The sequence below is a fragment of the Rhinolophus sinicus genome, linkage group LG06 (genome assembly GCF_036562045.2).
Source record: "Rhinolophus sinicus isolate RSC01 linkage group LG06, ASM3656204v1, whole genome shotgun sequence".
Lineage (NCBI taxonomy): Eukaryota > Metazoa > Chordata > Mammalia > Chiroptera > Rhinolophidae > Rhinolophus > Rhinolophus sinicus.
In genome coordinates this window covers 48,793,247-48,818,234 of record NC_133756.1, presented here as the reverse complement: position 1 = coordinate 48,818,234, position 24,988 = coordinate 48,793,247, and the positions used below count along the sequence as shown (strand labels likewise).

At 35.4% G+C, this 24,988-nt stretch overlaps 2 protein-coding genes across 8 annotated transcripts in view; both read left to right on the top strand.

Annotated features, from left to right (window-relative positions):
• COL24A1 (collagen type XXIV alpha 1 chain) overlaps positions 1-11,366 on the top strand; it is a 308,258-nt gene extending 296,892 nt beyond the window's left edge. For all 7 annotated transcript variants that reach the window (XM_074335081.1, XM_074335082.1, XM_019751779.2 and 4 more), the window contains 3 exons: positions 4,237-4,346; positions 6,680-6,895; positions 9,886-11,366. In XM_074335081.1, coding sequence (XP_074191182.1) covers positions 4,237-4,346; positions 6,680-6,895; positions 9,886-10,032 — 473 coding nt within the window. In that variant the 3' untranslated portion in view covers positions 10,033-11,366. The remainder of the gene's footprint in view (positions 1-4,236; positions 4,347-6,679; positions 6,896-9,885) is intronic.
• A 4,558-nt stretch (positions 11,367-15,924) lies between these two features.
• ZNHIT6 (zinc finger HIT-type containing 6) overlaps positions 15,925-24,988 on the top strand; it is a 60,073-nt gene continuing 51,009 nt past the window's right edge. The window contains exons 1-4 of the mRNA XM_074335080.1: positions 15,925-16,868; positions 18,003-18,068; positions 18,155-18,261; positions 18,347-18,432. Coding sequence (XP_074191181.1) covers positions 16,018-16,868; positions 18,003-18,068; positions 18,155-18,261; positions 18,347-18,432 — 1,110 coding nt within the window. The 5' untranslated portion in view covers positions 15,925-16,017. The remainder of the gene's footprint in view (positions 16,869-18,002; positions 18,069-18,154; positions 18,262-18,346; positions 18,433-24,988) is intronic.

The following is a 24,988-nucleotide window of genomic DNA, read 5'->3' as shown; positions in this document are numbered from 1 at the left end:
TTTTAAGAAAAGGAAGGGAAATGATTACATGAATAGAAGGAAATAATTTCTATTTGTGTTAATAAGTCAAGGAAGTAGTTTCTAGAGGTTTAAATAAGCTATGTTGTTCTTAGGTATACATGGTGGTACTGATTCTAATGAATGTCTTTAATTTTCAGTTCAGTAGTCGGAATGTCTGTTTTCCCGTTAGCTTCTTAAAGAGTTGTTTGGAATATAATGTTGGTTTGGCCCAGTCCAAAGGGTATTTTGCCCATTTTAAACATTCCAAAAGTTTCAGGAGTAAGACATGCAAGGCAATTAATTCCTCTGGGATGGCAGCTCCAACTCCATTTTGAAGTGGCTCCATTTATAGTATTTTTCAAAGGGTTGTGAGAGAAATAGAATGATAAAGGATGACTCTGAGGTTTTTGACTAAGAGACGAGAAGGGTAGGTTCCTGTTAATAGAGATGGAGAAGCAAGTTTGCAGAAAGATCAGTAGTTCAGTTTTGGACAGATTTCGTTTGAGATGTCTGTTAGGCATTCGAGTAAGAATGTCCAGTAGGGAGTTGGCTATTAAGGAGAGAAGTCAAAAGATAGATGGCTAGAGGTAAAATCTTTTACCAGGGTAGAGGTGAAAAGTCATGAATTTGCATGTAAATAGTATCTAATACCCTGAGACTGCTTAAGACTACCTTAAAAGAAGGTAAAGAAAGAGAAGAGATCTAAATACTGTGCCATAGGGCTCACTAATGTGTAGAGATTGGGGACATGATGGGGAACAGAAATAAAACTAAGAAGGAGCTATCCCTGAGATAGGAGGAAAACTAGATGAATGTGGAGTGACAAAAATGTTTGCCTGAGCAGGAAGGGATGGATTGGGTCAGTGCCAAGTAAGGTGCAAACTGAGAAAGGCCACTGGATTTAACAATGTGAAGATCTTTGATGACCTTCACAAGAGCAGTTTAGAGGAATGATAGTGGTTAAAACCTTTTTAGATTTTAAGATAAAATGGTGAAGCCAGAGAGATTCTACTCACAGTAATAAAGCGGGAAATTCAAATTCCCTGGCTAAATTTAAAAAATTGAATCAAAAACATTATATATAATAGCTAACAAAGTAGTGAGGAGCTTTTAAGCCAAGATTTTGAAGACGGCAGAGAGGTGAGCACAACACTTTCACTGGGTGTGTTCAGAAACTGAGTAGTGCTTTGGGGACTTCAAAAGGCTAGGGGTCAAAAGTGGGAATCTGTGACCCACCAAAGAACTTAAGTTTTCAAAGGGCTCCTCTCTAGGAAGAAAAGAGACATTCATACAAATTATAGCCCAGCTTTGCATCATTGAGATAGCTCAGAAAATTTCAAAATTTGAACTTGTACTAAGATGGTTCCAGACTGTTCATACCCCCTACATACTATCGTCTGTAAAAGATAACATCACCCTAGAACTCAAATAATTTCTCAAATATAGGGCCTAGCCCACAATCAATGATAACCTGTCATGCAAGTGGACAAATCACCATGAATGAGGACTGGCAGAAACAGCAGACAACAGAAGCAGACTCAAAAGAAAAAAATGAGAGGAAGAATTTGAAACTGAAAGTATAATAGACAAGAAAAGCCTTCTATAACACAGCGTACTCATAAGAGGGAAAGCAGAACATACGTGTGCAAGTACAGATTAGTAAGTAGCTGTAATCATAGGAGCCTATGTAAGTTTTCTTCAGATTGCTTCAATTGTCTCAGTGAAATTGAAGGTTACCAGTTAAAAATAAAGGAATAGGTATAATAAATTTAAGGGGAGAGAAAAAGGTTTCAAACTGTTAACTAGAACAGTGATTGAGGGAATGAACTAGGAAAACACAGTATTATTGTCTCGCAGCCTTACAAACATTTGAATTTAAAGTGAGACCAGCCATTATAGAGGTATTTCTCTACAGCCACATTTACCCACGTTTACAGGCACAAAACTGGACTTAGGTAAGGCTGGAGTTTTATAAGTCAAATACAATGAAGTGAGGCAGGGCAGGGAGGTTAAGGACGTCTCTAAGGAAGTTATTATAGTAAAAGACTGTGGGTTTTAAGCTGGGTAAGAAGGGAAGTGAACACATGACTATGAGAGACAATGAGACACTACCCAAGAAGTGGTAGTATCAATGAATAGTAGGTCCTGATGGAATCAAAGAGTTATTGGAAGGGAATGAGCTAGAAAGAGAAGAGAGGTGAAATTATAGAGAAATTCTAGTTTTAGGTAATAACATAGGTTAGGGTGTGGCCTTAGAAGTTAATGATTAAAGTAAATTGGACAGGGGAGGATCAGGGGAAGGGTTCAAGAACATTGGTAGAAAAAAGCTCAAGTAACTAGGAGGCCAGGGTATTGGAAGTATCATCCATGTGGATTTAAAATCAAGAATTAGGTCATAAATAGATTTCCTAAAAGTGATAGACAGCCAAAGCTAAAATTTCCAAAGAAAGAAAGTCAACTATTGCAACAGGAAAGTCAACTATTGCAACATAATAGATGATATAATGTGATGACAGTAATTTTACCATGGAGCATTTTTAGGGAAAAAGCCAGGAGAATGGTCTGGAGGTGGCAAAGAGGAGCAAGAAAGACACCTTCCTGGCTCCAGACGCAATGCTATACAGGCTGTGGCAGAACTTGAAAGGGCTGCAAGGGAAGCAATGTCCTCAGGTGACAGCCAGTTTTGAGTTAGGACATTTAAGTCTACAAAAGGTACATTACAATATTAACCACCATGCTTTACTTATAGCTCAGCATATCCTGAAAAAATTATAAGGGCCCTACCCATTCACCATTGTACAACGTAATGCCTGAATTCAAAGCATTCTACCCCATATAACAACAAAAATTTGCTTGATGGACAACTTTTTATAAAGAATTTACTGGCTCACATAGTAGTATGAAACTATTTCTTAGAAGAGAAAAGATTGTGAACAAAGATATGTTTACTCCCTCAGATACAACTAGAAGCCTACATCAATCCTCAAGAAAAATCCAGGTCTAATTTCTGCACTTTATAAAGTGTTCAAAATTCTGAGTAAATGGGATAAAAAAGGGACTGGGAGGTAGGGTGGCTTTCATCCCTTTCTTTCATATTTCGATAAATCAGTGGTTCTCCAAATGTGGTCCCTCAACCAGAATTAGATTTTGTTGAAATGCAGATTCTCAAGCCCCACCCCAGGTTTAATGAATCAGCAACTCTGGGGGTGGGGTCCAGCTACCTGTGTTTTATCAGATGGTTCTAATGCCACTAAAGTTTGAAAACCACTGCAATAGAGAACAGACCTCTACTCTTGGCGCTACGAATTCAGCACGTGTTCATTTTGAAGGATTATCAGAATAGTAGAGGGAAGAATTTTGAAGTCTAAAATGATGGACCAAAGGAAGCCCAGGATAAACTAGAGGAATCTTTGCTACCGGGTAAGGGTGGAACAGACAAGGATGTCTACCTATTGTAGAAAATGATCTTTGACCAATATGGTTTGATTGTCTTGCATTTGGAATAAGTCCAATTTCAATACTCTGAGCATGTTATTCTAGAATTATGATGCTAGCTCAATACTTTTTCAGCCTTAGTATTTCCTGTAGGTTAACTTTAGGCCCCATTTGATTCTTCTGGGCCCTCTGTAGAGGCAAAGGTTGGCAGTCTTACACTGGCAGTAGGGACTTCAGTTTTTCCCACTTAGAAATCTGATGAAGAAAGCACCAAAATGATAACCATTTAACTGTATATTTTTCTTTCTGAAAACAAAAAAAATGCATTATTTTTATTTTAATTATCATAAAGATACATATTAACTCAGGGAGATTGAAGAAATTGTTTCTATTTTTTTTTAAATATACTTTTTAAGAAATGTAGAACAGAAATATACACATATACTACATTAAGTGCAACTTTTCTATTAACTGTATAAGATTAGACAATTTACTTTCAGCTGTTGAGCTCATCTTATCTATAGAATGACGCAATAAATTCAGCCATTTCATTATTTTTTATTAAAATTATGAAATGCCCTTAAATTGATAGGTATGTGAACAATGCAATATTTTCAATATTAATTTTATATAATCCTTGCAGCTTCCATTTATTCACAAAATCTTAATATCTTTATAATCTTCTAAGTTTTTCTACAAGTAAGACAAAATGTCTCTTTAAAATATGATAATTTGTAAGAATTGTTCAAATATATTTTAGTATAGCATTTAAATATCTTAATGTTTTCAATAAATTAATAGGAAAATACTGGATTGATCCAAATCTCGGATGTCCTTCAGATGCCATTGAGGTTTTCTGCAATTTCAGTGCTGGTGGTCAGACATGCTTATCTCCTGTTTCTGTGACAAAGGTATGTATTCAATTATAGAATGTATGTTAGTACTTGCCCAATATCCGTGAACAATGATTTTAAAATTTCTGTCACTTTAAATAATTGTGAATGAAAGCAAGGTATCATTCTCTACCCTATGTAACAAAGAAATTTTTTGTTTTTAAAAAATAATCCAAGTAAATCTTCACATTTTAATTGTGTATTTTTATGATTGGCTTATCTAAGCCTACTGTACTGATTATGCTTTTTAAATGTCTTTTTAAAATGTGGAACATATATTTTTATGCATGCACATACATTAGAAAATCCCAAACAGCTGCAGGATTTGTAATCAGTAATCAGTTACCTAAAGTTTTACTGAAAATTGTATCATCTTTAAAAGAGAAATTTTGCCACAAAACATGCCATTTTTGGTGATTGATCAAAAAGCACCTCCCTTAAACATCCACTGACTATTATTTAAAACTTCGTTCAAGTATAATTCTATAGACCAAATGTTTAAGATGAATGAAAGTATAACATTGGGTAGTAGAACAAGCATTTATAAAACCTAGAGCTTAGTTCTACCTATAACATATGTTGAAGAAATAAAAACTGCATTTCTTCATTTTTCTGGTTAAACCAGCTTGGTATTACCAAGAATTTACTTCTCATTGACAAAGAACTGACAGACATGCCTATTGTGTATTTTGTCCATCATAAAAGGCAGCTAAAATGTGTAATCTCTCTAACTGCTTGTCCTTAGACTGCTTTCTCCTCCTAAAATGTCCCCCTTCACGAACCAGGGTGCTTCCCCAGTTCATCTCAATAGGCGTTCACCATTACTGCCGCCAAAGCAGAGGAAGGAAGGATTCTTCCATTTTTAGGGAATCTGTGTACCTCTAATGACGAGCAGCGTGATAGTCCTGCTTCCCAAATATCCACATGCTCATCCTCATTCCCCTGGATTTGGCCCAGGATTTTTACTTGGATTATCATAGAAGAAAGGGGTGGGCGGCGTTGTGCAAAGGAGACTGGATCAGGAAAGCAACTGCACTCTAATGCTTTCCTTGACTGAATTAGTTGTCTCCTATCAATCAACGCAACCTGAGAAAGACAGAGCAGATAGTGGAAAGAAGAGTAGACGTGGAATCGGGACCTGGGTTCTAATTCCTAGTCCTCTCATAACTTGGGAAATGATACTGTGAGCCACCAGAGAGCCTGGTCTCTGCCAGGTACTGTGCAAGTTAAATGACACTTGGCATCTCAGATCCTTACAACAACCCTGTCATGGCAGTGTTATACCCAACTTGACCAACACAGAGACCAAGGCTCAGAAAGGTTACATTTTTCAAGTTTGTGATCCTCGTCTACTAAACTCTTATGTTCCTTATGGTGACCCTTCCATGTTTTCATCCGTATGCCCTTCCTTTGTCTTTCTTCTCTTTTCCTGGGGTTTTACTTATGTTGTTGTCATTTTATTTTCTTCTCTGTTGTCTCATAACAGATATTTTTTCTAAGTTTATGTTGGGAAATTAATATAAATTCCTCAGGAGGACCCATTTATATTCACTTATGTTCATATCCCTGCGTGAATACTGCTAAAATAATAATAATATGTTGAAAGCTATAGAAAAATCTACTTCTTTGCCTAAGCCTATAAAATGTATAATCAGACCCTCTTGGTCCAATTTTACCTTTTAGTTTTCATTGTATTAGCTAATGATTGTTCATGCATTCATTCCTTCAATAAACATTTATTGATGACTCACTATATAACTGGAATTGCATTAGAGCTGGCAACACCAAGAGTAAGAATCTGTCCTTGTCTTTAAAGGTTCTCACAGTTAAAGTTACTCAGTGAAGTTATTATTACAACTTATAACTTATCTTTGGAAACAAACAAACAAAAATATTTCAAATTGAAGTACAGAGACAGTTTCGGATTTTTATGAAAAAAATTAAAGCATTGATCGACAACAGACTACTAATGCATTTTAGATAACATTATGAAAATTATCTTCTTTTTTTTTTTTGTCTCATCTGGTATCCTACTGGTATGCTGAAGCCAGCTCAGACTGGCCCCACTGCATGTTCAATGACACCACCTTGATAGCCTGAAATCAGTCATGGTGGGAGTATAAAATACCATGGAAATCTGAAAACGCTGTAAATCAGGGATTCCCCCCACCGCCACCTCTGCAAGTGCCAGTGGTGAAAGCATTTACCAGCACACCACTGACTGGCACTTAAATGCCAAGAAAAGCAGCTTTCTCAAGGCTGCCTTTCAAGGACTTTCCTCAGGTTTCCCCAAACTATAAATTTCATAATTGCCACATCTTATAACCTGCATATTGTTTCCATGACATTAGTTGGAGTTTGGAGTTGGAAAAGTCCAGATGAATTTCCTTCATTTACTGAGCTCAGAAGCCACCCAAATCATCACCATTCACTGTCTGAACACTCCAGTGTGGACAAGTGCTCAGACAAGTGGCTCAGGATTGCCTATTGGTTTCAAGGGATGGACCGGCCAGATTTTTGAAGAAAACACTCTGTTCGAACCTAAAGTGCTTTCAGATGACTGCAAGGTAAGGGAATGGCAGTTTTAGAATTGTTCAATTTAACTTACTTAATATTTATAAAACTATAAAATTAAAACAACAAGACTAAGACTTTAATTGGAAACTGCAGATACAGAAGGACAGTAAGTTTTAATGTGCCTGATTCGTAATAACCATACATTTTTCAGAATCAATCATTTGTTTTTATCATATCTTGTCAACATTTGTCACACTCATTGGTCATCCATGGGTTTTTATATGCAAAACAGGGGTTAATAGATAAATTTAATTTTTGTTCCCCATATGAAATAATTATATCACATCTGGATGGATAGATAGATAGATAGATAATAGATAGATAAGGCATATAGATAAATAGATTTCTTTTATATATTTTTCACCACTGTGATTCTACATCTCATTCCTCAATGGAAGACAGATTATAGAGGCAAGTCAGTTCTATTTCATTTCGTTAGCCCCTGTACTTGATATCAAGTATGGGTATAATTGCAGATTAACTGCTCTACCAATCAATATTTTAATCATAGCCCATCTTCTCTATTAAAATAAATTATAAATGTTAGGAAAATTTTATAATTTTAAAACATTGTGTTATGGACAAACTACTGTCCACAGACCGAATCCAGCCCACCACTCGTTTTTGTAAATAAATGTTATTGGAACACAGCCACACTCATTTGTTTATTTACTGTGTATGGCTGTTATCACACTACAATGGCCGAGTTGAATAAATGCAATAGACTGTATGCCCCACAAAACCTACATTTCCTATCTAGCTCTTTATAGAAGCATTTTCCAACCCATTATAGAGAATAGAGTTGTCCACCTACATACATATTATTAAGAACGTCATGTGGCTTGGTTTCCTATTCTTGTGTACTATGAAGCCCATGATTTAATGTCTGTTACCATTTTCAGGGATCTCTACTTTATCATAACATTTCATTTCTAGACAAATAGTGCTTCATATTGAAAAAATCATAGGCAACAGTCAGAAAAGTACTGGCTCCTTCTTTACAAGTGAAGAGATCAATATAACCAACAAATCCATTCAACTCTCACAACTTAATCCAGAAACTCATTGACTCACTACTAGTATCTCTAAGACACAATCCATACTTATTAGCTCTTTATTCAGCACTTACAACAGTCAAGCCCCAACCTTCCCTTCTAGCTTGGGCTTTCACTGGCTGTCTGCCCTAAACTGTGGCAAAACCTAATCTATTCTTCTTCTTCTAGTTCATCATCATCATCATCATCATCATCATATCAACAATTTCTACTAGTAGTTATTGGGGGCTTGTTATATGGCAGGTACCATGTATTACATACATTATTTTATTTAGTTGTAACAGCTGTGTGAAGAAATTATTAGTCTCATTTTATAGGTAAGAAAGTGAAGGAACAGAAATGTTAAGTAACTTGCTCAAGGTCATGCAGCTAATAATGTACAACTTCAAAGCTTATGCCACACTCTACTGCCAGGGACTTTTAGTTGAAATCTCATTTAATCCTCACAGCACTGTGAGGTAGGTTTTTATTCCCATTTTATATGTGAGAAGGCTGGCGGTACTTTATTCTCTATCAAAATCTCTTCCATGACAAAATATGTGTGCTTAAACCCCATGTTAGGCTTATTTTCACAACCACTTTCTACTTTTTCAACTATTTGTTGTTTTGTCTTACTCATGTCATTCCCTTTCTCTAAAATGCCCTCTCTGCCTCTCTAACCAAGTGGAAATTTTAGGCATACTTTAAGGTCCATCTTAAATTCTGAATTCTGAATTCATAAAGCTTTCCCTAATACTCCAGTAGGAAACGAGGAATTTAGCACTCGTTGTCTACATCATTTTTACTGTACTTACCACATATGGTCTCGTATTATGGCTATTTGTTTATGTTTTATTCTTTCACCAACTAGATTTATAAACTGCTAGATAGAATTCAGAAGCCAGAACTAATTTGTTTATCTTTATATTTCCCAAGTACTGTAAGAAAATAGAGAATTACATCGTATTCAACTGTGCGAAATGTACTTAGTGTTCAATAAATATTTCTTGAAAGATTCAATGAGTTAAATCTAACAGGGTCTTACACAGAGAACTCTAATTCTAGTTGTCACACCAAGCTTATGACTTCAGGAATTTATCTTCAGTGAGCTTCTATTGCCTTAACTTAAAATGGAATTTATAACTTAAATAGTATCTAAAGTTCCTTCAAATTTTAAAATTTATGCCATGATAATCCTGTGAATCAGTAAGTGAATACACTCCTGAATAAAAAGCTTCACAAAACTAGTCACTTGTATTTCTCTATTTTGTCTTATAGAATCTTAATCATATGAAATTTTATGATAGTTTTTGTTTCATAATAGAATTTATCAGAAACAAAAGAGCATACAGTAATAAGAGAAACAGAAAGCCTTAGAAGGAAGATAGGGAAGAAAGAAATTATATAAATGGTAACCACAAAATGGAAAAAAAAGAAAGAAACCTAAACAATGATTTAACAGAATTATAATTTACTCCTGACTAAAGAGATTATTCTGGTTATTTTCTACCTAAAGTACAGAGAGGTTGAGTAATTTATTCCCTTGCATCCAAAAAAATGCCCATCCTGAAGAATCAGTCCCCAGTAAAAGAACACAGAACAGATGGGCATTAATCATATTTGGACTAGTGCAGCCTTTTATTTCATATCTGGTCCAGTGATTCCCAGACAACAGCAGCAAAAGGCTAGACTTAGCCTCTGAAATTGAAAAATCAGAACACACAGTGTCATTTAGAGAAAGGAATAAGCCTATGTTTTCAATTATTCTTAGTAATTATTACCAGTTATTGGGCACTTACTCTGTGCCAGGCATTGTCCCACATACTTTCTACTCATTATCTCTAATCCTTAAAATAAGTTTACATTGTCTCTGAAAAACATTGTCTGCTGACAATGACTGCTAATGAAACAATTACATATTAAAGTCTTTTGTTCTTATTTTACAGATTCAAGATGGCAGCTGGCATAAGGCAAAATTCCTTTTTCACACCCAGGACCCTAATCACCTTCCAGTAATTGAAGTACAAAAACTTCCTCATCTCAAAACTGAACGAAAATACTACATTGAAAGCAGTTCTGTGTGCTTTCTCTAAAGTCTCTGAATTAGTTCCAAATACATGCTGTTAGTCAGGTAATTGCTGCAGAGGGAAAAATATAGACAGAAAGATACTATTATTATGAAATGCATGGAATAAAGCATTGGCTAAATCTTAAAGAATCTCAGGAAGAAAAGACTTCCTCCTAGGAAGGAGAAAAGGCATTCTTTAAAGGACTATAATTGATAAAGTATTTAATTCTTTTAAAAATTATATTGATCTGAGTTTTCTTAGAGAACTCCCTAGAACTGAAAATTTATAAACATGGAATTCTTCAGGGTATGCTATATTTTTTGACTGTCTGAGAGCAAAGTACCCATTAGACAGCTGGAGACGCAGAGCACTGCGGAGCAATACTGGCTAATGCTCCCAAATGTGCAATGCTTCTGTCTAAAACTTATAAGCCACAGTCTAATATGTCTTATTTTTCCAAATACTAAGCTGTATTCAGGTCCCCAATGGACATGTACATCTTAGCTGGTGGTACACTACCTCTTACGTGTTGCCTTTTGTGTTGCTTGGTGCTCTTTCTAAAACAAGGTGCTTGTGGCTTTTGTAGACAATTTTCTTTTTTTGTCTTTGTCATTCTTTAAGAGTGTATGTACTGGTTGCATCAAGATATGTTTTGGTTGTTAGTACTTATTTTAATTTGTTTGGTCACATACTTAATAACAAGTAAAACATTATTTATGTGAAGTCCTTGTTCTATTTTAAAATTCTCTTCGTGGATATGGAGTCAAAGCCAGTACATTGTGACCTGTGCTTATGCACAGGAGAATTGGGAGGTTTCTTTTGTTTTTGTTTTATTTTTTAAATTGTTGTAAAAATTGTTATAGGCCAGCTACATCCAGTAGTAGGTTTGGGTTAGAGTTGGGGAATTGTGATATACTATTTTTTAAAATCCATGATCATCTGGAATGATACTTTGTGTATATATATTTTGTAAAGTTTTGATTCAGCAAATCTTTTGAAATTGCTGCTGTTTTAAATTATAAAAACTTTATATTTGTGCTTCTTAGAAATTACATGTTTTTATAGTATTCATTGATTTTCTTTCACTGTTCTTAAATTTAATGTGTTGGGACCTAAATGAGTTCAATTTATCAATCTTTTAAGCAACATCCAGGAAAAAAAACAAACAGTCTTTTGCCATTTAAAATAGGCTCATCAAATTCAGACTTTTCTTGTTGTCAGAGAAATATTAGTTCACTATTAAAAGAAAAATATTATACCTTTGGTATTTAGAAAAGCTTGTACATCCATTATAAACATACCTTTAGCTGCAGCAAACCACACTTACCTATCTATAATAAAAATTTGCTTTAAATTTGTTTTGGTGGTATTTGTTTTTCTTCTTTTGTTGCCATATACTTTTATTATGTATGATAGCCCCTCTGGTACAGCCGTTCTCTAAAAAATCTATATATATATGTGTGTGTGTGTGTATATATATATATATATACATTATTACAAAGCATCTGTTACATACCTGTAAAAGGATTATATGGCCTATTTCCCATTTGCACAAAATGAGGTCATGACACAGAAATAAACTCTTCCATATGTGGTCAGTTGATTTTCAATAAGGGTGGGAAGACCATTCAATGGGAAAAGGAAAGATTTTTTCAACAAATGCTGCTGGGAAAACTGTATATCCACATGCAAAAGAATGAAGTTGGACCTTTACCTTACATCATATACAAAAATTAACTCAAAATGAATCAAAATCCTAAATGTAAGAGCTAAAACTATAAAACTTAGGAGAAAACATAGGGGGAAATGTTTCATGACATTGGACTTGGCATGGACTTCTTAGAGATGACACTGAAAGCACAATCAAAAAAAGAAAACAGTAAATTGAACTACATCAAAATTTAAAACTGTGCATCAAAAGACATTGTCAAGAAAGTGAAAGCTATCCCACAGAATGGGAGAAAATATTTGCAAATCATGTATCTGATAAGGGATTATTATCCATAATATATAAAGAACTCCTACAACTCAAACAAACAAAAAGAAAAACCAAGCAACCCAATTGAAAAATGGGCAAAGGACTTAATAGAAACTTCTCCAAAGAAGATAGTATACAAATGGCCAACAAATGAAAAGATACTCAACTTCACTAATCATTAAGAAAATGCAAATCAAAACCATAGTTAGATACCACTTCACACTCATTAGGATGGCTATTAGCCAGAGAGAGAGAGAGAAAGAAAATAACAAGTGTTGGTGAGATTGTGGATGTACTGGTAACCTGTACATTGCTGATGGGATTGTAAAATGGTGCAGCCACTGTGCAAAAAGTTTGGCAGTTCCTCAAAAGTTAAACATGGAATTACCATATGATCCAAAAATTCTACTTCATGTATTATACTCAAAAGAATTGAAAGAAGGGACTCAAACAGATATTTGGTCACCAGTGTTCATAGAGGTATTATTCAGAATATCCAAAAGATGGAAACAACCCAAGTGTGCATAAACAAAATGTGGTTTGTACATGCAATGGAATATTATTCAGCCTTAAAAAGAAATGAAATTCTAATACATGAGACAACATTGACGTACCTTAGAAACATTATGCTAAGTTAAATAAGCTAGACAAGGAAAAAAGGACAAATATTGTATGATTCCACCTATATAAAATACATGAATAGAACAAATTCATAGACAGAAAATACAATAGAGGTTACCAGAGATGCTGGGTGAGGTGGGAATGGGGAATTATTTTAAAATGAGTACAGAGTTTCTGTTTAGGATGATGACAAATTTCTGGAGATAGATGGTAATGAAGCTTGCACAACAATATGAATGTACTTAATGCAACTGAATGGTGGACTTTATTGATTAAAATGACCAATTTTATATAGTATATTTTGCCGTAGTTTTTTCTAATGGATTTATGGCAAAGATATGTGATTTCCTGCTTAAGGACCATAGAAATGTTTTTAAAACAGTGAAGGTTGATTTTAAAGGAAGGAAACCACAGTTTTAAATTCTGGTTTCAGTCTACGTGCTATTACCTTCTGTTACCTCCAAAAAAAAAGAGACCTATTTTAGAGCCCTAAATGATTTCCTAGATGTAATTTAAGAAATATATGTAAAATAGAAATACTTTGTTTCTAAAATATTAATTTTAAAGCAAATTTTAATCAACTTAATCATAGGCAGTATAGTACCCCGTTTCCCTGAATATAAGATCTAGCCAGACAATCAGCTCTAATGCGTCTTTTGGAGCAAAAATTAATATAAGACCGGGTATTGTATTATATTGTAAAGTAAGTAATATAGTAAAATAAGACCGGGTCTTATATTAATTTTTGCTCCAAAAGACACATTAGAGCTGATTGCCTGGCTGGGTCTTATTTTCAGGGAAACACGGTAGTAGCTGAGTGCTCTGAGGAGTAGCTGTGTGACATATATACATCATTGAGTGTATTATATAGTATATTCATCATTGCCTCAGTTTCTTCGCTGTAAAATGGGGATAATAAAAGTAAAAGTCTGTATTAGCTAGGATTCTCCAGAGAAACAGAACTGGTAGGAAAGAGATATAAATAGAGATATAAATTATATATATATGTATATATATGTATATTACTATGTTATAATACATTATATATTAAATGTATATGTATTATAATAATAATATATATACACATATATATACATAATATGGAGATTTATTGTGACGAATTGACTCACATGATTATGGAAGCTGAGAAGTCCCACAATCTGTTGTCTGAAAGCCGGAGACCCAGGAAAGCTATGGTGTAATTCAGTTAGGTCTAAAGGCCTGAGAACCAGGAGAGTCAGTGGTTTAAAACCCATTCCAGAGGCTGGAGAAAATGAGATGTCCCAACTCAAGCAGACAAACAGAAAGCAAAAGGGAGCACATTCCTCCTTTTTCTGCCTTTTGTTCTACTCAGGCTCTCAATGGATTGGGTAGTGCCCACCCACAAGGGGGAGGGCAATTTACTGAGTCCACTGATTCAAATGCTAATCTCATCCAGAAATACCCTCACAGACACAACGAGAAATAATTTTTAATCTGGAATGCCCAGTACAGAGACCTGAGACTAATGTTAGGGTATTATAGCAAGAAGGTTCAATCCTATACTGAAGGAGCCAGGCTTATACAGAGCTTTACTCCACTGAGGTGGAAAAGGGAGGGAAAAGGATTTCAGCAATTGGATAGGAATTCAGTGACAGCCCCAGTACCTTCTGCCACCCTTTCTCTGTCCCTGCCCTGTCTCTGTTCTTGCAGGCAATACCCTGGCTCAATACTCAATATTCCCACAACCCTAAATTCCCTCCTCCAGAGCTACTCAAGCCTCACTGTTCCTTCAAAACTGCCATGCAATGATACCACCACAACCTCCATTATCTCCATTAAAACTATAGTCCCACAGTGTTGATTGTTTAACTTAGGTGATTAGCTGTGAGGATACCAAGGATCCTCACTGGTTTAACGATTTCCCTTCCAGTGACTGTGAAAAATATATATAGATTATAAGAACAAATGAAGGAAATGACACAAGTTCCAAATCTTACAAAGTCTTTATGTTTCTGATCTGTAGGTCCAGAAGTTTCTCTGGAAATCCAGATGGTTTTATTCTGGATCAACACTCCCTCCCATTGCTCCCATCTCCCAAACCTTGTCTTTATCAAGGCCACCAGGATTCTTTCTGTCATTTAGTCCCTTTTCCTTAGTGTAAACATGTCATCTAGCCTGAAAATCCAGTCAGGCTCCGTTTGACTCCATAGACAGCTGACACCTCTAAGTATCTCCAAAAGAGACTGTAGGATTCCTCGAGAAGCTTCTTCCTCACAACCCATACAAAGATGTTACTAAACTCTCCCAAATTACTTCAGTCATCCTTCCAGCACTGTTTAATCGGTTGTGTCCCAACTAAGGTTTTATAATTACTCCTTCATTCTGCTCATCCATTCAAAATTCCCATTCCCTGAACAATGTGTGAATGAATGATAACAGCTAAATGCCCTCCAAACTGTAACAGGATTTGAGGGGGGAGTGCAAAGCAGCCCACAGCTAACAAGCCATTTCTTTGGCGTCTCCTTGAGAAAAATATATCACAGACATGATGTGAAGATCAAGTGAAATTGCCTACATTATTATTATAATGTAATAATAATTTTAAAAAGTAATTGAAACTTTCTTTGTATTTTTGTATTTTTTAGATCTTCTAGTCCTGGGGATTGAACTTTGGGCCCAGTTTTTAAATAGGGAGTGTATATATATATATATATATATACACTCCCTATTTAAAAACTGGGCCCAAATATATATATATATACCTCTATGATTACATATATACATATATGTGTATATGTTTGTTAGTAGTATATATAGAGTCCTGTAGGATGCTGGGACGACGTGGGCTATTACTGACAAATAATTGAAAGAACAAAAGTTAATGCTTTCTTTCCTGTCTGAAACCTATAGGGATTCCCAGTAATAATAGCCACATATATTGAGTTTGTTTCAGTCACTGCTAGCTTATTTCCACGCAGGATTCCATTTGATCTTTACAATAACACTAAGAGATTTGCAATACCGTCGTTTCTAGCTTCTAGGTGAAGAAACTGAAGATTGGAGAGGTGTAACATAAGGTATTTCTTCCATTTTCATACAAGACTAATCTTTAATACAAATCAGGGTGGATCTTTCCATTCCAAGATAATGGGTTTAGCTTCTCTCCGCCCGGATCCTCCAGTTTTCACAGAGAGGAATGCAGTCACGCGCAGAAGGTGTGGCGGGAAGCGGCCTCCTCGGGGGAAGGATTTGGCGAAGCCCCGCCCCGAAGGCGGGACCGTGGTGGGCGTGGCCTCATGACAATTTGGAGTATCGGGGCCGGACGGCTGCAGAGCCGTAAACAACTCTACGAGTCGTGAAGTGGCGAAGCGCGGAAGTGTTGCTTTACGACGATTTGGAGGAACACGCCAGGCCGGCGCTCACTGCTTATGACTTCTCTGCCCCACACGTGGGCTGCTGTCGGTGATCTCGCCGGTAGCTCATACTGTTGGCGTGGACCAGCCACACTGGAGGACCGAGTGGCAGCGGATGCCAGGGGTCGTGAGCTGATGGATTTTGCTGCCGAGAATGAAGAAACGCCGGGAGGCGGTCTGCAGATTGGAGCCGAAGGGGCGCGGCTCTGTCTCCAGTCCGGTAGGGAGGGAGTCAGGTCCGTAGCAGGAACGGAGGAGGCCTGCGGTGGAGAGGCGGGTTATGGACTGACAGCAATGGGAAAGATAGGGAGTAGAGAAGAAGGAAGTGGACAAAAGGCAGAGGAAATGCGAATGGATCTAACGGTTGTGAAGCAAGAAGTTATGGACTGGTCGGAAATGAAAGAAGGTATGCTGGACGGCCAGTGGGTAAAGCAGGAGGTGGAGGATGGGCCAGAGGTGAAGGAGGAGAAACCGGACACATTGGAGGTGAAGCAGGAGAAACCGGACACATTGGAGGTGAAGGAGGAGAAACCGGACACATTGGAGGTGAAGCAGGAGATGGGTAGTAGTTTGGTGGTAAAAGAAGAGAAAATGAATGAGCCAGAGGTGAAGGAAGAGAAAGTGAAAGTAAAGGAAGAGGTGCTGGACTGGCTAGAGGTGAAGGAAGAGAAGAAAGAAAACTTGGAGATAAAACAGGAGGAGGCGTTTGTTGGTCAGAACATAAAAGAGGAGGTAATGATGGATGAGGTGTGTGTAAAAGAAGAAAAGTATTTCCCGAAGCAAGAAATGATGGATGATACAAAGGTGAAAGAAGAGCCTCAGATAAGTTCCCCAGTGGGCTCCAAGCGGAAACTGGCCATGTCAAGGTAAGGCAGGGAGATACCCAGTGGAGGCATAAAGCTGTGGAGTTTCCTCATGTCCAGATTGGAGGAAACTACACTCCCAGCACTGTGTGGAATAATGGAAAATAAGCACAAATTTGGGGCTCCTAGAGCCTGAGTGGTGAAAGTGGGGAATTGGGAAGGGAGGGTTTTGTCAGGTGGCAACAAATTCAGTAAAAATACAAGGTTGCTAGTGTCCGGTGAGCAAATTAGGAGGTGAAAATTGTGGGAACCAGAAAACGTGTGGACCAGATTCTGGCTTGACTAACTACTATGCTCTTGATTCAGTATCTGAGAGAGGATAAACATGAGAAAAAAATCTAATAAAACCAACAATGATAGAGTGGATTGAGTTAAAATTAGACAAAATGCACTTGAACTCACCCAATTATCTAGTTTCTGTATGGGTACTAGGAATATTTACTACTTTTGATTTAATTTCCAAATAGTGTGTAATCATGTGGCTGCATAGGAAATAAAAGTGTGGTCAAATTCTTGGGACTATTACTATCTAGCACACAATAGGCGAAATAGAAGTAGCTGTAGTTTTGTTGTCAGTATCCCAAGATCCTAGAAGAGCAGTTGAAGACAGATGATGCGTAATAGCATTTCAAGATTATTTTGATGCCCATTCTAGGTTGGGGGTGGGGTTGAGGAAAAAAGATGCAACTTCTACTGTCTAAATTTGATTGGGTCTTACATTCTTCTACGGGTGTGTGTGCCTTTAAGATAGCTTAAGACAGCTAGCTCATGGATTGGACTTCTGGGTATATGCACACACTCACACAATCTTTAACAGATTGCCGGGAATTACAAACTAAAATGTCATTGAAAATCTCATTCTCTGATTATAGTAGAAAAAGAAGTCAAAGGTGAGATGATTTTTTAAAAATTTAATACATTTTTTTAAAATTACGTATCATTAACAATATTATAAATGTAATTGTCATTTGGAGACAGTTTCCAGCTATTAAGTATTTTATCAGTTACATGCATATACTTTACTCACTATGACTACCTCTGTAAATTGATTGTGATAAGTAATTAAGTCAGATTAAGTTTATAAACAAATAACGAGAATTAATATTTGATAATTAAATTTCATGTGGGCTTTTATAGGTGTGAAACTTGTGGTACAGAAGAAGCAAAATACAGATGTCCACGTTGTATGCGATATTCTTGCAGGTATATATGTAATTTCCTACCTTATTACCTCTAGTTGTACTTTTGTTACCTCAAAGTGTAAAAGTACTTCCTCTTTGTCTCTTTAGTTTGCCCTGTGTAAAGAAACACAAAGCAGAACTGACATGTAATGGAGTTCGAGATAAAACTGCATATGTATCAGTACAACAGTTTACTGAAATGAATCTCTTAAGTGGTAAGCCATCGCATGCATAGCAGATTGATGTTTTCTAGAAATTGACACATATCGTTTGTTTATTTTTCTATTTTGAAATTTTCAGATTATCGATTTCTGGAAGATGTGGCAAGAACAGCAGACCATATTTCCAGAGATGCTTTACTGAAAAGACCATTAAGCAATAAACATGTAAGTATTTCTTCTAATCCCTTCCTGTTAGAATTCCTTCTGATTAGATTCATTTTTTTCACTCAACAAATAAATGTATTAAGCGGCTACCATGGTCTCAGACTATTCCAGTTACTAGGGATACAGCAGTGACCAAAACGAAGTCCTTCCCCTCATGGAGCTTGTAGGGGCAGAGACAGGAGATAAGTAGAAGAACAAATATAATTTCAGATATAGTTAAATGCATGTGGAAAATAAAGAAAGCGCAGGAGGGTAAAGAAAATGAGAATGGTGTTTGTTGGGTGGAAGTTGTGAGGGTACCATTGTTGATGCAGTGGTCAGGAGAAGTTCCTCTGAGAGATGACATTTAAGCAGCTATCTGAATGATGAGAAAGAAGCAGTCATGTGAACATTTTGGTGGAAGACTTACCAGGTAAAGACAAAAGCAAAAATAAAGACTCTGAGTCAGGAATGAGGTTGGTGTGTTTAAGGAATTAAAGAAGGAGTGAGGTGACTGAAGCATAGCTGAATGAGGAGAATGTTGAACATGAGTTCAGAGAAACTGGTGAGGGTTCTAATCTAAGTGAAAATGGAAACCATGGGAGGGTTTTGAGAGTGTTTTCTTTTTGAAAGATCACTCTTGCTGCTGTGTAGAAAATGGACTTTAGCTGGCAAGAGTGGAAGATGAAACGTGAGGAAACCAGTTACAACATTATTGCTGTGGTTTAGGTGAGAGATGATGGTCACTTTGATGCTGTTAGAATTATTGGAAAGAAATTCAATTCTGGTTTTGAAGGAAGAGCCAACAGGACTTGGTGTTTCACTACACTTATTTTCATACTCTTTCATTCCTTTTTCATTGAGCATTAAAGCTTATATATTTGAAATATTTTGCAACTGCTATTGTTCCAGAAATTCTTTAATATTGTAATTAAATCATGTCAAGAGTTATGTTCATTTTTCAGATACAATTTTAGTATTGAAGTTGCAGAATTTTAATACCTTTTAAATACCTCATTTTCTTGGAGTTACTGGGACAGACGTGACATTACATATATTTGAAAGATATCATGCATCAACTCTTTTTCTTCAAGCTTAATTAGACATATTAAAATTCTACTTAAAAGAAGTTACTTTTTAATTTTGTTCTTTTTGTGAAGCATAGCATACACATTAAAAAAGTGTGAAAGAAATACACCGTTTAATGAATACTTATAAAGTGAACATCCATGTAACTGCCTCCCAGGTCTAAAAATTAGATCATCTACCAGTTTGTCAAAGGTTGCCTACAATCCTTTTGGGCCCTTCCCTAATCCATTCTTATTTCTGAATAGCTTTCTAGTTTAGGACCGTACCACAATTTATCCATTCTATCCTTCATGGACTTTGGGTTTTCTGTAATAACAAAAATCTTTAGAAACAATTCTACTATGAACAATTTTTTTATGGATTGTGGTTTGCATGTGCACACGTTTTTCTAAGGTTTATACCTGGGAGTGGAATTGCTTTATTGTGGGGGGGGTGTATCTTCAGTTTAACTAGATTACCAAAATATTACCAAAATATTATACCAGCTCCCATTAGTGTATAAATGAACCTATTGTCACATCCTGTCCAACATTATTTTTGGTCGGAGTTTTAAAATTTTTGTCAATTTGATGACTCTGTATTTTTATTGTGGTTTTTAATTTGTAGTTCTCCGATTCCTAATGAGATTGAGCACCTTTCACATATTTTACTGGCCATTTGAGTTTTCAGTTTTGTGGATTGCCTGTTCGTCTTTTGCTCATCTTTTCATTGGTCAACTTTTTTTTCTTACTGATTTGTAGGAATTCTTTGTGTTTCTTGGATGCCAGTTGTAATAATAGTTTCTTTGTGTTGTAAATACCTTGTCCCATTCCATGGCTTGTTTTTCCACTCTATGTAGTGTCTTTTGGTGAACAGATGGTCTTGATTTTAATGTTGGCAAATTTATCATTTGTTTCCTGTACATAGTAGTTTTATGTATTTATAAAGAAAATTTTCCCTACCTTGACATTATAAAGCTGTTCTCCCATACTTATTTTCTAAAAGGGTTTTAGTGTTGCATCTTCACATTTATGTCTGTAAACTACCTGGAATTGATTTTTGTGTATCATGTGAAGTGGAGGGCCCATTCAATTTTCCATATGGATAATCCACTTTTCCTGGCACCATTTACTGAAAAGTTCATCCTTTCACTATTGCTCTGCAGGGCGATCTTTGTCACATATGAAGCATCCATATGTGCTTGGGTCAGTTTCTGGACTGTTTGTTCATTCTGATGGCCTACTTGTGTATCCACACCAATACTGCACTCTCAATTATTGTTTTTTTTAACTAAAACTTGCTATCATAGAGTAAATCCTCCCACTTTGTTCCTTTTCTAGAGTATGTCATATTCTATTTCCTAGATAAGAGTATGGGTACGTCTCTTTGTAATTCTATACAAATAGGAAGAATCAGCCTGTTGATTCTACAGTCCCCCTCTTCTCACTTGGAAGTTTTGATTGGGGTTACATTTATTGTTTAGAATAATTTGGGTAATTGGACTTCTTTATAGCATTGAATCTTTAAACCCTTGGCTGTGTTGTATCTCTGCATTTATTTGGCTCTTCTTTAATCTCTCTCTATAATTTTCTCAGTGAGGCCTTGCACATTTTTTGTTAGATTTATTCCTAGGTACTTTATTTTTTCATGCTATTTTTAAAAGCAATTTCTTTTAATTTTTTGTTATCTCTTTGCTGGTATTTAGGAATGAGATTTTTGTTGTTGTTTATTTTACAGTGAGCAACCATATTCAAATTTATCCCAGTACCTTATCTACATAGACTCTTTAGATTTTCTCTATAAGCGGTTATTCACAATTTGTTTCCATCCTTGTTCTTTTAATATCTCTCTCTCTCTCTCTCTCTCTCTCTCTCTCTCTCTCTCTCTCTCTCTCTGCCTTATTGGAATAGCTAGGTCTTCCAATTCAATGTCAAATACTAAAATACTAGTGATGATAGTAGATATTTAAGTTGTAAGTCCCAGGTCCACTCCTAGGTTTGATGATTTTGCTAGAAGGATTCACAGAATTCAACGCACAGTTTTACTCATGGCTATAATTTATTTGAAAGGGTACAGAGCAAAATTAGCAAAAGAAAAAAGCATACAGGTTAAAGTCTGGAGGAATTCAGCTGAAGGCTTCCAAGAGTCCTCTCCCGTCGGAGTCACACAGTACACAGTTAATTCCTCTGGCAATGAGTTGTGATAACACGTGTGAAGTACTGTCTACCAGGGAAGGCCATTAGCAGCGCTGCCCAAAGTTTTTACTGGGGGCTGGTCACAGAAGCACCCTCTGCCTAGCATGTGCCAAATCCCAGACTCCCAGAAGGACATGAGATAAAACCACATTATTTATACAAACAATTTAGGCACAGTGAACCACTCTTATCATTTTAGGAAAAGTTTTATGTCAGTGTAGAGAACCATTTACCAGTCATTCAAATTCCCAGACACCAGTTAAGGGCCATCCCTGTAAGCAGAATTTTCTAAGGATAACAGCCTCTAGCCTGCTGTGTTAACTCTTCTGTACATCTTTATTATGTAAATCCTGATCATAGAGGGAAAAGATTTCACCATGATGTTTGCTCTTAAATTTTTTGTGGCTATAATTTGTTATCTAGATTAAAGTTCTCTGCTACTTTACTAACAGATTTTTATCATGAATGGTTGTATTTTATCAAAATGCTTTTTTTGTATTTGATTTATTTCATTTTTCAATCTATAATATAATAATGTGAATAATCTTAATTGATTTTCTATTTTAAACTAAACTTACATGGTGTAGTATTATCATAACAAAGTGTGCTTTTTATACTTTGAAGAATTCAGTTGTCTTATATGTGTGTGTACTCATTACCCATTCAATCATTTTGTATTTTTGTTCATGAGTGAGATTGACCTCTAATTTTCCTTTTTTTGGTATCTGAGGTTTCCGTATCAATATAATTATAGTTTCACAAAATTATTTGGGAATGTTTCCATTTTGTTCTTGGGTTCATTGAATTATTGAAATGTATTATTGGGATCTTGCTTCCTTTAAAGTTTAGTAAAATGTATTAATGAACCAATATGGGCTTAATAGTTTGAGCCAATGAGGTATGTTCTTTATCATTATGGGACTGGTCAGGTTTTCTGTGTCTTGAGTCATTGTTAGTAGATTACATTTTCTAAGAATTTGTCCATTTGATCTAAACTTTCAAATTTATTGGCATAAAGTTTTTCAAAACATTTTCCTTTACATGTCTGTAGGAGTTGTAGTCATTTCATTTGTGATAATGGTTATTTCTGTCTTTTTCCCATGATCAGTTGCTAATTATGTATTTCTTTTCTATTTTGTTAATATGTCCTCTAGACTTTTGTTACATCCTTTTTTATTTTTAGCCTAATTGCATTGTAGTCAGAGAACATATTCTTTCTGAGTTCATTCCTTTAAAATCCATTAAGACTGGTGTTTATGGCTCAGCATATAGTCATGTTTTGAATGTTCTGTTTGCTGGAAAATAAAAAGCATTCTGCAGTTGCTGAATATAGTAGTCTATGTATTCCTTTTAGATCAGGTTTATTAATTATGTTCAAATTATTTAATGATACTGATTTTATTTTAAGCAGTTACAGAGAAAAGCAGGTTAACATTTCCCAATAGATAACAATCAAAAGGATTTGTATGTTTCCCCTTAGGGTTCAGTTAGTTTTGTTTTATGTAATTCTAAGGCTAAATTATTAGATACATACATGAGGAAATATGTCTTCCTGATGTATTTAACTTTGGGGCCTTATGAAGTGACCCTTTTTGACCCTTTTTGTGTACTTTGTCTAATATTAATAAAACTATATCAGTCCTTTGCTTAGTATTGTATATTGTATTTTTTTTTTCCTTACTTTTACTGTAGGACTTTCTGTATCCTTATGTTCTGGTTATGTCTTTTCTAAGTACAATGTAATTGGGTTCCAGTTTGTCTCAAGTCTGCCAACTATAACATTTAACTGAATCAATAAGTACATTTATATTTTGATAAAATTACCTGTATATTTGATTTTAATTGTGTCATTTTATTTGTGCTAGTTTTCCCCTTTGTTTTGGTTGTTATTTTTTTTCTTTTTTTCCTTCTCCTTTGGACGTTTTTTGTTTTTTTTTTAATTATTTGAATTTTACTCTTTATTGGTTTTGAAGCTGTACACCCTTTTTCTATCCTTTCCTTGGTTAAGACATTGCAGCATGCATACTTAATTTACCAGTACCTAAAGTTAATCAGTAACTTAACCCTGTATCTAGACAATGCCAGGACCTTAGAACAGGAGTTGGCAAACATTTTCTGTAAAGGATCAGATAGTAAATATTTTTTCCAAACCGTATGGTCTCGGTCACAGCTACTCAACTCTGCCATTGTAGCAGGAAAGCAGCTATAAACAATTCATAAACAAACGGATGGGGCTGTATTTAAAAGAAAAAACTTTATAAAAATAAGCAACAAGTAGGGTTTGGCCCTAATTTGCTAGCAGTTACTTTAGAACTTAAATTCCATTTAACCCTCTATTAACTTTTCTTTTGTTTTCAGGTGTTTAAATTGTCTTTTTTTAAATTTTCATACAATAATTACTGTCTTATTCAATCAGTCTTTATTTTGGTTTATCTTCGCATTTCCCATTTTTGTTGCCCTTTATTCCTTCAGTCATTGTCTTAGACTTTCCATCTGAGAGATCAGTTTCTGCCTCAAGTACATCCATTAGAATATCTATTAGAGAGGATTTTGCTGGTTGCCAACTCTTAGATTACTGTATTGGTTTTTGTTTGAATTTGTGTTTATTTCATCTTCCCTCTTAAATGATTTTTTTTTTGTAGAATTCTGAGTTCAAAATTATTTTTCCATTGTCTATGGCTTCCATTGTTATTGCTGTAAAATCATCTGTCATTTTTAATTCTTTTAAAATCTGTTTTCTCTGGCTACATTCTTTTATCTTTGGTAGGCTGCATTTTTACTGTAATGTAAAAATGCAAATTTATTTTTATTTATTTTACTTGAGAATTGTTAGGTTTCTTGAAACTGTGGAGTATTTTTCATCAGTTCTGGGAAATTATCGGCCCTTTTCTATTAAAATGTTACCTCTGCCTTATTCTTTCTCTCTTCAGAAACTACCATTAAATGTAGCTTAGGTCTTCTCCCTGCATCTTACTTGTCCTTTAACATGTCTTCTGATTTTTTTTTTTCATCTTTCTTATTTCTGTATTGCATTCTAGAAATTTTCTAGTTTTGTTTTTTTAGTTCTTTTAAAAATATGCAGTTACTTTTTATAGTTTCTTTCACTGCAGATATTTTCAAGCTTTTTTTTATTCATTTGAATTTTGCAGAGCTGTTCTATAATCTGTGTATGATTCTTTTAAGTTTTTGAATAATGGGGAACTCTCAGCTACTGCTGTGTGTCTCTTTGGGTTCCTGCTCACTGAGCCTTGTTTATTTTTATTGAGTACTGCTTTTTTTTTTTCCTTCTTAAAATATTATGTATTTGTGACAAT